The sequence below is a fragment of the Xenopus laevis genome, chromosome 9_10L (genome assembly GCF_017654675.1).
Source record: "Xenopus laevis strain J_2021 chromosome 9_10L, Xenopus_laevis_v10.1, whole genome shotgun sequence".
NCBI classification, from domain to species: Eukaryota; Metazoa; Chordata; class Amphibia; order Anura; family Pipidae; genus Xenopus; species Xenopus laevis.
The window spans coordinates 26,559,453-26,573,079 of NC_054387.1; the positions used below are offsets into that span (position 1 = coordinate 26,559,453).

The 13,627-nt window shown below is 41.5% G+C and overlaps 1 protein-coding gene across 8 annotated transcripts in view; it reads right to left on the reverse strand.

Moving 5' to 3' along the window:
• The window catches only part of bahcc1.L (BAH domain and coiled-coil containing 1 L homeolog), a 220,223-nt gene that overhangs the window by 62,618 nt on the left and 143,978 nt on the right, over positions 1 to 13,627 (reverse strand). For all 8 annotated transcript variants that reach the window (XM_041576469.1, XM_041576471.1, XM_041576470.1 and 5 more), the window contains 5 exons: positions 6,957 to 7,062; positions 5,215 to 5,423; positions 4,764 to 4,922; positions 4,245 to 4,435; positions 3,769 to 4,150 (listed from right to left, as the gene is read on the reverse strand). In XM_041576469.1, coding sequence (XP_041432403.1) covers positions 3,769 to 4,150; positions 4,245 to 4,435; positions 4,764 to 4,922; positions 5,215 to 5,423; positions 6,957 to 7,062 — 1,047 coding nt within the window. The remainder of the gene's footprint in view (positions 1 to 3,768; positions 4,151 to 4,244; positions 4,436 to 4,763; positions 4,923 to 5,214; positions 5,424 to 6,956; positions 7,063 to 13,627) is intronic.

Below are 13,627 nucleotides of genomic sequence, written 5' to 3' on the forward strand. Positions count from 1 at the left end.
GGTACAGATTGGAGCCTGGAGGCAATCTGGGGGATTGACTGCCATTGGCATAGATACAAATGGAGGCAATATGATAGGTGCTGGCACAGGTACAGGGGGCTATATGACTGGTAAGGTTGGAAATGGTAATGCAGTACTGGGTGGGGGGGCACTGATTGAAGCCCTTGCCTAGGGTGCAAAAATACCTTGGCCCGGCCCTGCCTCCCTGTGTGTGCCATTCTCTGCTTGCCCAGTGCTGCTTGCCCTACCCTACCTGTGGGATGTAAGCCTGTTAGGGGTTTGTTAGCATTTGAAAATTGTTGTTAAGGGCCCCTAAGGTGTTTAATCATGTGTTGGGGGGTTGTTGTATTATCCACAGGGGAGGAGGCATATGGATTTAAGGGTATGTTTTGAACATGACTTCAATTTTTCACATATGAGTGATGAGGGATTTCCCTGCAGTGAGCACCAACCATTTGTTTTTTTTGGTGTGCTACCACCGTTAATGTGGATACGATCTTAAAAGTTCTTGTGGTAATATGGGTGTGGTTTACAGTGGGTGTGGTTTAAAAGGGGGAGTGACCAACACTGACTTCCATTATCGGCCCTCCTCCACATAGGCCAGTAAAATATTGGCCCTCTGTACCACAGAACTTGGACAGCACTGATATAAACTATAGTTGTATTTCTGTAGCAAACAAAAAGGAACACCAAGAGCCCCAATAGTGTAATATGTTTTAACAAGGAGTAATGGTAGAGTAAACAAGTTAATACTCACAAACCAGGGTTACCGCTAGGCAACCACTGTATAGGCAGGTGGGGAAATTATCCTGACCCCACTCAGGAATAAGAAGTCGCTCTCTGTAAAAGAAGAAAGTGGGGATGATACCCCTCCACTCGGGGTGGACTCGATATGGTAGTAAAACAAAACAGAGGCGCCAAAAGGATAAAAATAGCTAAAAGCACTTAAAAACCCAATGGGTAATTCAGAGGAGGTAGTAATAAACTTACCTCCTCCAAGCAGACACCAACAAAAGTGGTAATTTTCAATAGTAGTTTATTCACAAAACTGTATAGCAAACAAACCAGTTTTACTAGTGCAGTACAACAGTACATTATATTTTCATTGTTTTAGGACACTTTCATTTTTTGGTGATACTGTTCCTTTCAAATGTTCAGCTGAGGTACACGATACATATAAATGCATTAACAGTGCACTAGAAAACTCATTGGATTATAGTTACATGTATCTATCATATGTTTCTGCCCCATTATAAATATACGTAGAAAATTTCAATGTGTTGCAGTTTTGTTGTGACAGGACAGAAAATGGGACTGCATTAATAAAAAGACACCTGGTCTTGATAAAAGAGGGTCAAAGTAGTCATGGGAATCAGAAAAAAATACTGAAGGATGGGTGAACATGCACAAATGGTGTCAGGTGCCATAGAGTGGAGTGTGTATCCAGGTGGTGACTGCAAAAACAATGGCAACTGCTGCACAGAGACTGGTTACCCCATAAAAAGAGATATTGTACCTGTGCAAGCCATGGCAAATCTGAACGTATTGGGTGCATTTTCAATAAAACAAATTAAATAAATACAGGGTGTGGGTAATGGAAAATTTAAATATAATAATTGCATTGAAATACAAATGCATAGAATGACGAGAGGGATTATTGCCAACACCTTGTGTACATTTAAGAGTTAGAGAGAATCAGAGCAAGAATGAAATGACAAGATGTGAACCTTTAGATGGATGAGGTGATCGGCTACATGAAAGGGAGGGCAAGTGATTGAAGGGGGAAAAGATAAATGGACATATAGGGGGGATGGTGGGAGAAGGGAATAGACAGATTTGGAAGATGGATGTAGGCAGCAGGAGCCATTACCCTGGTTGTTTTCTGGGTGTTTATGCAGCTGACACAGGCTGAAAACCATGAAATAAATGTTATCACTCAGTCTTGGGAAGGTTCTGAAGGTGCCCTGGGTTGGCAATGCCCCCCCCCAGCTTCTCATGGTCAGATGGTTATTAATGGTATCCATCCGCCCCCCTGACAACATGGCCAGATAAATAGCAAAGCTGTCCTCCAGTCTAGCCCCTCACAAGGACTGCTCAAGGAGACTGGGATGACTCATAACCTTTGGGTTAAGACACTGGTCTTTGAAGTAAGATTTGATTTTGTATGATCTCAAGCCAGCCCTGTGTGACTATGTCCAACTTCATATTCAGAAAACTTGTCCAAACAGAATGGCTACAGACCCCAAACAATATTGTATAGTCTTTACCAAGATTGATAGTAAAAAGCGTTATAAAAAAAACCCAATTCCATGTTGATTTAATTTTAACTCTGTAATTACCAGATGGAGCCAGAAACACACTGAACATATTCTGTAGGATTCTGACAGCACATGGAGAAAAACAGATCACATTCCAAGGCACAGGGTGACAAATGGGGCTTGCGGCATACAAATATGTTTTAATTTAAAAAGCAATCAATATTACTATGCAATTCATTCACAGGCATGTGCGGAGCAACGCCCCCCTATGAGCTTGTCTCTGCAGTATATCTGCTGTTAACATTTTCATCACCACTATAAAATCTATTTCCCAAACATGCAGCAAAGTTAGACAAAGGTAGAAATCAATGTTTTATTAAAGGTAAAACAACTATTCTATTTGCAATTTTTCTGACATCTTTAAAATACATCTAATATAGTAGCTGAAATGCTATCCTGATATTCTCATGGTATATGTTCACATTATGGAATCTACAGATGCCTGCAGCAGTTTGCAAACATACACAGTAGTCATTGCAACTCTGTTACATGTGCCTGGTACTGTTATCACAAAATTGCTTCTTGTAAGGTTACCTACCTCCTGTGCTGTAGTCCTTAAAACCAAAGACTGCATTTACTAAATAAGTTGCATTTCCAGAGATTCCCCTGTAAGGCCTCATTGTTCCACTCTCTCTCCCTATTCTGTTATGATTAAACTGAGTTTACTAATAGCCTCCCTGCACTGAATCTCAGTGCCGCACATGCTCCAAAGTTGATGGACAGTTCTATACCATGGAGGGATCTGTCAGGACAGAATAAGGTGGTTTTCCATGGCTGACACTAAAGAGAATAAGTATACCACATTTTTTGTAAGCAAGGGTTGAGAATGTGAAAGTATCTGACCAAATCTAAAGGATGCACTTAATATACACAATGTCAATGTCAATAATCCCTCTCCTCATCTTATGTATATTTTTTTCTATGCATTTTTTGGTTTCAGCTCCATGTACTTGTTTTACTTTCTATTTGTAAACACACCCGATCAACATTCTGATTTGCCATGGTTTGCATGTGTACAAATGTACTTTTTATGGGGGTGCAGAAATTAGCTGTATTCTGAAAGGAAAACTAGATTTAGTTCATCCTTAGTAAAGACACAACAACAGAAACATTCACCTATAAATAGTTCTGAATGAACCTTCTAGGCAATATTCAGTTGTAACCAGAAGGATCTATTCACTTCATTGTGGCTGCAAATCTACTGACTTGCATCAACATTATGCACATAGAATTGCTGCACCAGAATGCCACTAATGATACCACAAGGTCTACTCTGCCAGTCCATACCCCACCAGTAGTACTGATGGCATTAGTCCTTCTTGGTTAAAGAAACCTATGCAATATACAACACAATCCTTAATGTTAGCTGTCAGCCAATAATATTTTTGGAAAATCTATCAGAAAAACAGGAAAAATAAACATATTACAAAATGAACTTTTTTGTGCTTACCTGGCTCCAGTGATTTGGGATAGTCTCTGGGGGGCTGCCCCTCCCCCCTCCTTTCTTCTCTCTCATTGCCCTTGGCATTCTGAATGGGCACTGGGCTAACAGCTGGGGAGCTAGGCACCAATACAGAGCTGACATCTGGACAGGCAGGTAAAGTGCATGGGGCCAGTGGCCGTGGAGTTTGGCATTTGGATGATGGAGGTCTTATAGCTGGTGAATGGCAGCAGGGAGACAGTTTTGATGGTGCAGGTGCAGATGGAGGTGGCAGCAGTAGGGCAGATGGGGTCTGGCTCTTGGAAGTGTTTAAGGTGTCTGTTTTACTGTGTGACTTAATGGTCTTTTCTGTGGTATCTTCAGGTTCTGGCAGGTGATCCTCTGGCTTCCTCTGTAGAAGGAAAAGTAAGGTTCATCACTATGGGCTGTGCTTTAAAGGCTGATTTAAATACTTTAGAAATGGCTAGTATTTCAAGGTGATTTACCTGCAGGTGGCTTTGCCTCTGAAGTTCCAATGCTTGGGCTGCCCTTTGCTGCTGTAGGGCATAGAGCTCCTGTTGTCGAAGAAACTGTGACCGCGAATAGACTGGTAGCTGTCCTGGGTGCTGTAGGTGAGAAGCAGGCCCTCGACCAGGGTACATAGGGGGCCAGAGGGAAGCTTGATCCATGACATCAGCTGCATATAAAACAACTTGCTTAGCCCATTAATTACTTGCTTCTTTTTGTGTGAAGAGCATATAGCATCAAAGAGAAAACATATTTGTATCATAGATACAGCACGTATTTACTGGTTGATTCTTTTTCATTAGTGTGTTTATTTTTTTTATTTTTTTGTGATTAACTTTTCAGATTAAAATTCCACTGCATTTTCTATACTCTGGTGCACATGCATTCTATCTGTTTTGCTGCCTTGTTATTATATTAGCAATTCTAAAGACAACCACCCCCCCAACACACATAGATTGAACTGTATAAAGTACAATCCATAACAGCAGCTAACTTACCCAGAGGGTGTGAAGCAGTGTGGGGAGAAGGGTCTGGAGGTAGAATAACCAACTGTGCAGGTGGTTCCTGCGATAGGGGGAACACTGGTTGCATGGCACTGGGCATGGAAGTGGGAAACCCAGGGGGAAGATTTTGGTGTAGAGCCGGGTGACTGATACCTGTTGGTAAAAAAGGAGAAATAAGAACATATTATTTTTGAAGACATCCTATTCCATGCCCCAGCTGAGTTATACTTCCTCACCTGTAGATTGTAATACATGCTTACACCATGTGGAAAAAATACAAAATAAGAGTAGCAAAGTCCTTCATGCAAACCACCAATATTTTACACCATTACATATTTATAATGAAACGATAAACCCATGCTTAGGGCATAAAAATCCATAATCTCCTTCTTATATAGATATTATACAGACTCACTCCAGCTACAATCCAAGTCTGCATACTTACTATAGGAATGCCCCCCCATCCAGATGGAGGGACTTCTAGTTCTCGGTAGCCAATGAGGGTGCGTAGAGTGGCTATGTGACGCAGGATCTCCTCCTAACTGGCTAGCTTGAAGGGAAGAACCACCTGCTATCATGAGGTGAGGGGTAAGATCTCCAGGGCAACCACTCGAAGGATGGATTCGAGCAAACTCCACCAAGTCTTTATTGTCCCTGAATATATAGTTACATAGTTACATAGTTAAATCGGGTCCATCATGTTCAACCCTTCCAAATGAAAACCCAGCATCCATACACACACCCCTCCCTACACTCACATAAAACAGCAACATTAATGGTTCAGCATGAGATTTAACCATATGTATTGTGCCAGGGATCAAAATTAAACACAGATTAAGACTTTAAAAGGCTGCAGATGTTTAAATCAAATATACTCAGTCTTAGGCCAGGATACAAATCATTACTAGTAAAATTCCAGTTAACTGAGTTGTGTTTCATTCATTTTAGCCAACAATCCTGTGCATAGCTGAAGCTAAGCCTTATATAGGAATGGTCTGTTAGTTAGGCTTGAAGCTGTACACCCTGGCTTTATTGTTGGAAAGGGACAGTCTATTTAGTAGAAAGAAAAGAGAGAAAATGAGTTGCCACAGATATTCTTCAATTTAAGAGGGCCTACACTGAGTCTTCCTAAGTGTTAGCCCTGTGATGTTTATGATAAAGGTGTAAATCCAAATCCAGAACCTGACTGCCTTGGGGTACTCCTGAAAAATATGCTGAAAGGGCCCGCATAAAGGATAGCATAAATGTGGAAAGGAGGGAAAACATTTTGCCAGTTTAACTGGGACTAAACACTAGTAATTGACCATCATACAGCATCTATAATCTTCAAAACATAAAAGTCCTTTTCCAAAGTTGGATAAACGTAAGTTCCTTTATTGATGTTAAATGGGTTGAACAATCAAATATAATGGAGATTACTATTTTGGGGAATATACCTGACGACAAATATTTCATATAACGTTGGAGAAAAGTTTTTATCATGACATTGTGGATGTATGTAGTGTCATACTAAATAGTTATTGATGTGGGATAAAGTGAAGGTCTTGTAGTTGTTGCCAGGTCAGTAAGACATCTGAGCTGGTAACAGTGTTGGACTGGCCCACCGGGATACCAGGAAAACTCCCAGTGGGCCCAGGTGTCAGTGGGCCTCTTGCCTCTAACCATTTGGCCTATTTCATGGTCATTTCCTATTTCTTAGGCTTAATAATGGAAGACTAGAGTATAGTAAGTAGATATAAGAGACTAGGAGAATAAAGAGGTTATGTGAAGAGAGGAGAAATAATATTTGGAAAGTGGGCCCATGGTCTAAGGTTTTCTGGTGGGCCCATGCTCTGAGGTTTTCTGGTGGGCCCCTCGCATCCCAGTCCGACACTGGCTGGTAAGGGAGTAGTTTGTATGTAGTTGATGTTGTGCCCATCATTTTAAATTTCTGTCAATGTCTCTGAGAGAAAATATGGGTTTACAACAAAGCTAGCCATAGGCATACAGTATGTGGAGAGTTTTGCTTATATATAGTATATAGTTGTTCCATATAGTATAGTAGGGTTAGAACCTATCCGAGAAGGGCAATGTTTAGACCATAGTCAATCTCTTACTAAACCACTTGCTCTACTGTTACCCACAATGGAGCATTTGCCTTATGCCAGTCGATTTGCTGACCCACAAAATATAGGAAATCACACTCACTGCATGAGAATGTCCCGCCCAGAAATTCCCAGCCTATCATCACAAAGGCGGTTCCTTTCTTCATCTGCGTCCAAGTCAATAATATGCATGGATCGGCCAGAACCAGCTGTTATACAAGAAAAAATTAAACATGTGTAAGCAAGCCCACTCTCCAACTCCATATTTTACAATGCAAGCAACCACTTTCTTTGTACAAGCTCCTTGCAGAAAGCATCATATAAATAGGACTCTGTAGAACTTTTTGTTGGATTAAATGTTCTTACCTCATTGTGACAGTGAAGGGAGACGTAATTTTTGCATACATTAGATTAGTGTTTACAATCTTAAAAAAAAAAAGGTGGCCTAGGAAATTATTTTGGTTACAGTATTTTTCTGCTTTCTGACTACTTGAGTAGTACATGTATGTGGTGTTAGAGCAGACGTTCCATGCAGTATTTACATGTGAGAGATGTCGGTAGGTTTTCATCTTGGAATCTGAACTGCAGACTCTAAGGGGGGAACTTGCAGCACTGAGGGCACCGGCAAATGGGGGGTGGGAGGAGGAAAGGAGGTTCGCAGAGCAACCACTGGCAGGGGCTAAAGGAGTGGGGGGAGGAGAAGGGGCAGTGGAGGCTAATGAGGGAGGAATGTTTGTGACAGTTGGGGGGGAAAGTAGGCAGGGCCGGATTTACAAAGCAGGCGCCCCTAGGCCCACTGCCTTTTGTCGCCCCAGTCGCCTCCTCTTTATTCATGCAAATTTTCATCATTGGGACTGGAGCAATGGGGAAATGTAAAAAAATATATTGTATCTCCTGCACATCCCCAGTGCTTTTGAACCAATGTGGGTGTGGTTGGGCAGCATGCCGCCCCACTGTTCATGCTGAACAGTCTGCTACTTGCCTGGTGCTAGGGTTCGGCATGTGGTGGAACGAGTGGACAGATTATTGGGAGGGGCTGGGGAAGATCCGGCAGTCTTGGTATACATAGGTACCAATGACAAAGTTAGAGGAGGTGGTGAAGTCCTCAAGAACAATTTAAAAAAACTAGGTGTAAAGTTGAAGGCGAGGACTTCCAAGGTAATTTTCTCAGAGATATTACCTGTGCCACGATAAATGCTAAAAAGACAGTGGGGGTGAGAGATTGGTGTAGGGAGGAGGGTTTTGAGTTTTTGGAGAACTGGGCTGATTTCTCAGCCGGCTACAGGCTCTTTGCTAGGGATGGGCTGCACCTCAATGATGATGGTGCAGCTGTTTTGGGGAAGAAGATGGCTAGATGGTTAGTGGAGATTTTAAACTAGGTGTGGGGGGGGGCTCAGTAAAAGATTCAGTGGAAGACAGGTTAGATAGAGGAGCTAGAGGTGCTGGTGCTGGAGGGAAAATATGATGTGACTGGTGTGGCCGAAACATGGCTGAATGAGTCGCATGACTGGGCAGTTAATATCAGTGGCTATACTTTGTTTCGGAGGAACAGAGGCAATAGAAAAGGAGGAGGGGGTATGTCTGTTTGTTAGGCAGGATTTAAAAGCTTAAAAAGGTTATGTTAGAAAATGAGGGGGCAGAAGTCTCATGGGTAGAGTTCTTCGCCAATTGTAGAGTCCAGCAAATTAATTGTAGGAGTATTCTATAGACCCCCTAATGTAAGTGAGGAGGAGGAGGCAAAACTCCTGATGCAAATATAACAAGATGCTAGTTTGGGTAAAGTGATGATAATGGGGGATTTTAATAACCCAGATATTGACTGGAGCAACAATACTGCCAGATCAGTTAGTGGAAACAAGTTTATAAAGTTGTTGCATGACAATTTTATTGTGCAGGTTGTTGAGGAGCCAACCAGAAAAAATGCTATTCTGGATATAGTGATCTCAAATGACTGAGAAATGATAGCAAATATGCAAGCCATTGAACTCATGGGTAATAGTGACCATAATGTTATATCATTCAATGTCTGGTGCAAAAAACAAACATACACTGGGGCAACAAAAACCATGAAGTTCAGAAAACTAATTGTAGTGCCTTGAGGGCTGCCCTTCAGAGCATTGGTTGGGGGCATTATGTTTTCACCTAAAAACACAGACCAGAAATGGTTGTCATTTAAAATTATATTAAATCATTACTATGCTCAATTTATTCCCTTAATGAGTACATGTAGAACAGTGATCCCCAACCAGTAGCTTGTGAGCAACATGTTGCTCTCCAACCTTTTGATGTTGCTCTCAGTGGCCTCAAAACAGGTGATTATTTTTGAATTCCAGGCTTGGAGGCAAGTTTTGGTGCATAAAAACCATGTGCACAGCCAAACAGAGCCTCAATGTAGGTTGAGAATCCACATAGGGGCTACCAAATCGCCAATCACAGCACTTATTTGGCACCCCATGAACATTTTTCATGCTTGTGTTGCTCCCCAACTCCTTTTACTTCTGAATGTTGCTCACGGGTTCAAAAGGTTGGGGATCCCTGATGTAGAAGCTCTAAGAATCACCCTATGTGGCTTAATATAGAAATAAAGAAGTTAATAGGAAAAAGAGAAAGGCATTTAAAAACTATAAGTCTGTTGGGGCAGAAGCTGCATTTAATGAATATAAACTTATAATAAATGTTGTAAATCAGCAATCCAGAAGGCAAAGAAAGGAAATGAAGAGTGCATTGTGGCGGAGGCTAAGCTAACTCGAAAAAGTTTTTTAAATATATTAATAGTAAAAAGATGCAGGATGAGAGTGTTGCTCTATTAAATAATGGTACCATTAAGGTTGTAACAGATACAGAAAAGGCAAATGGGCTAAATCAGTTCTTTTCTTAGTGTATACAATAGAGGAGTCTGAGTTCCCAGGCTCACTTCATAGCTGCATTGATGGCTCAGCTCAATCTAGTCAGGATATGATCCATAAAGCTTTAATAAAAAATAATGTAAACAAGGCTCTAGGGCCTGATGGCATACACTCCCAGGGTTCTAAGAGAGCTTAGTTCAGTTTTAGACCAGCCCCTATTTCTGATTTTCTCAGATTCGCTTTCATCTGGTATGGTACCTAAGGATTGGAGAAAAGCTGATGTCATTCCAATATTTAAAAAGGGATTACCATCTCAGACTGGCATTTATAGGCCAGTAAGTTTGATCTGTGGTGGGCAAATTATTGAAGGCTTGTTAAGGGATCACATTCAAAATTTTGTCCTAGTGAATGGCATTATGAGCAGCAATCAGCATGGCTTTATGAAGTATAGGTCATGTCAGACAAACTTGATTGCTTTTTATGATAAGTTAAGATGCTGGACAGTGGGGGGCAGTAGATGTGATCTATTTGGATTTTGCCAAAGCGTTTGATATTGTGGCCCACAAACGATTGCTTTCTAAACTCAGGACTGTTGGGCTTAATGAAGTCGTTTGCACATGGATAGGAAACTGGTTACAGGATCGGGTACAGAGGGGGGTTGTTAATGGTACATTCTCTACTTGGAGTAAGGTTCTTAGTGGGGTCCCTCAGGACTCGGTATTGGGTCCACTTTTATTTAACTTGCTCATTAATGACTTAGGGGAGGGTATTGTAAGTAATGTATCAGTGTTTGCAGATGACACAAAACTATCCAGACCAATAAATTCCATCCAGGATATGGCATCCTTGCAACAGGATCTTGACAAACTGGCAATCTGGGCAGCTAAGTGGCAAATGAGATTCAATGTTGATAAATGTAAAGTCATGCACCTGGGATATAAAAATATCCAAGCCACTTATACCCTTCATGGGACTGCACTAGGCAAATTTATTATGGTAAAGGACCTTGGAGTCCTTGCAGATGATAAACTTGGCTGTAGCAAGCAATGTCAGTCAGCAGCATCAAGGGCAAATAAGGTCTTGAGCTATATGAAAAGGGGCATTGATTCACAGCAGGAAGCGGTCATTCTTCCACTTTATAGAGCACTGTAAGGCCCCATCTAGAATATGCCGTACAGTTTTGGTATCCATCACTCAAACAGGACATTATTGTATTAGGGAGGGTACAGAGAAGGGCAACTAAGCTGGTAAAAGGCATGAGAAATCTTAGCTATGAGGAAAGACTGGCCAAATTAGGGAACTTAACGCTGGAGAAGAGGCGCTCAAGGGGTGATATGATAACTATGTATAAATATATAAAAGGATCATATAAAAATCTCTCTAATGCTTTATTTACCAATAGGTCTTTCCAGCTGACACAAGGTCACCCATTCCAATTAGAAGAATAGAGGCTCCGCCTAAATATTCGGAAGGGGTTTTTTACAGTGAGAGCTGTGAAGTTGTGGCATTCTCTCCCTGAATCAGTTGTACAGGCTGATACATTAGATAGCTTTAAGAAGGGGTTGGATGGCTTTTTAGCAAGTGAGGGAATAAAAGGTTATGGAAGATAGCTCATATTACAAGTTGATCCAGGGACTAGTCCGATGGCCATTTTGGAGTCAGGAAGGCATTTTTCTCCCTCTGAGGCAAATTGGAGAGGCTTCAGATGGGGTTTTTGCCTTCCTCTGGATCAACTGGCAGTTAGGCAGTTTAAAAAAAGTTAAAGGTTGAACTTAAAGTGATACTGACACTAAAAAATGAATTTTAGCATATGAATGTACATTAAATGTTACCTATAAGTCATGTTGATCATTTTTTGCTGAGAGGTTTGTTTTTGTATATAATTGTTAGTTGAAGTTCCTAAGCCTGACTCTCTGACACTCTGACTTTGCCAACCTGACTGTCCCATCTCAGCCTGTTAGTTACAGTTTCTAATGCTAACGGACTCCTGCTGCACAAATATGGCAGCCCCCTCATACAGGAACATGGGGGATCAGACAGGTAATGTAAAAGCATCATGCAAATACTTTATGGCAAAGTTAGAAGTAGCTTGCAAAGCCAATAGATGTAAAAAAAAGTTTAATTTCAGGTGTCAGTATCTCTTTAATGGACTTGTGTCTTTTTTCAACCTAACTTACGATGTTACTATGTATATGCCTTCGACTGACAATACAAAAAGCCCCATCAAAAGGTAAAAGCAAGGAGATGCAGCAAATACAGTATACAGTTAATATATTTAACAGCCTAGTATACAAAGCTGACTAGAATACAAAACCCTTAGTTGGAAGTGGAGTCTAATCAGTGTCCTAGGTGAGCCAAATATTTCTTTCCAACTACCCCTCACCCTTCCTTTCCGCACCCCAACCCCATGGTGACATCACACGTCAGACAGGAACCCCTCTCCGGCTGCCCACTCAAAATGCTCAACAAAACAAAAGGTTGACGAGGTGTCTCCCAAGCCACGAGTTAAAAGTAAAAAAAAACTTTATTTCCAAGTTTGTGTTAAAACCAATTAACAGGTTATCATTTGTGAGACTTATCTCCTGGACTATGACACATACAATCAATAGATGATTGTATATGTCATATTCCAGGAGATAAGTCTCACATATTATACCTGTTAACTGTTTTTAACACAAGCTTGGCAATAAAGTTTTTTTTTTTTAAATTGAATTTGACTGGAGACCAGTTAGCTGAGGTGCCAACACGGGTTGAGGTATGCCTGCTTACAAGGAGGTGTCCTGAGTGCCGACATGTAAGTTCTGTAAACCAAGCCCACTTAAAATACACTACCTCCCACAGGAGTTTATTGTGCAAATCCTAATTAAAGCTCCCCATAGACGCGACGATTCTTCTTGCCGAACGACCGATTTTAGGGAAGCCCGACCAATTATCGTGTGGTTAGTGGTATTCGAACGATCGTACATCTTACGATTTTTCGGCCGACATCTGTCGGGAAATTGATCGGCCAGGTCAAAAAATCTTTGTCGGTCCCAGTGCAATCTCTCTATGTTTGCAGGGCCAAGCAGGCAGCTCCCCTTTGTTTTCCTGGTAAATTGGTCTTTTTAGTTGATGGTAAATTCGTACGATCGTACGATCGTTCTGAGAAGATCGTGGTCTCACGATCAGGATCTGATCTTTTAAAAATCTCAACATCTATGGCCAGCTTAAGCAGATCGTATGCAACTCTTAGCATTAGCACAAGCTTAAGGTTTGAGTATCTGCAATACTATTTGTGTTAATGTGACAGTGTATTTCATTTAATTAAAAAACATCTACAGTGTTAATGTTGAAAGCTGGCAAGCTGTACCCTCTTAGCATGCCAGAGCTGGATATTTTAACCACTATTATTATTTTATCAGTTAAGGAAATGACAAAGCACATGACCAAGTAGTAACTATTTCAAAGGAACCCCAAACTAAATGGCCGCTAAAAATAAAACAGAGTGTAGGGACCCACAGGCTTAAATGTGCCCCTACAGCTTTAATTCCCTTCACTTCCTCATTTCCCTAGTTGGTGGGCAGATTCCCATGTAGCTAGAGATATTTGCCTAGTTATGCTATTGGCCAGGAGGCGCTGTGACCACGTCCTGTCCCACTTTGGTATAGTGAGTGAGAAGGGGTGGATTTCCTCTTTGGCTGCTGAATGCTGATCCAGCTGGGTGTGCCATGGGGAGCCTGGGTACAGCATGGCCCAGACAGCTATGTGCCTAGAGGGACCGGTTCCTCTAGTGTCTAAGTCGGGGAGCAAGGACCCTGTGAATGAGGCTAGTAAGTGGCAGGGATATATCTGTAATAGACTCTCTAGGAGAGTGAGATAGAGAGTACAGATAGAAAGAGCAGCTTGGCTCCAACTAGGAGGGATAGCAAGGAGGTAGCTCTCCTCTCAG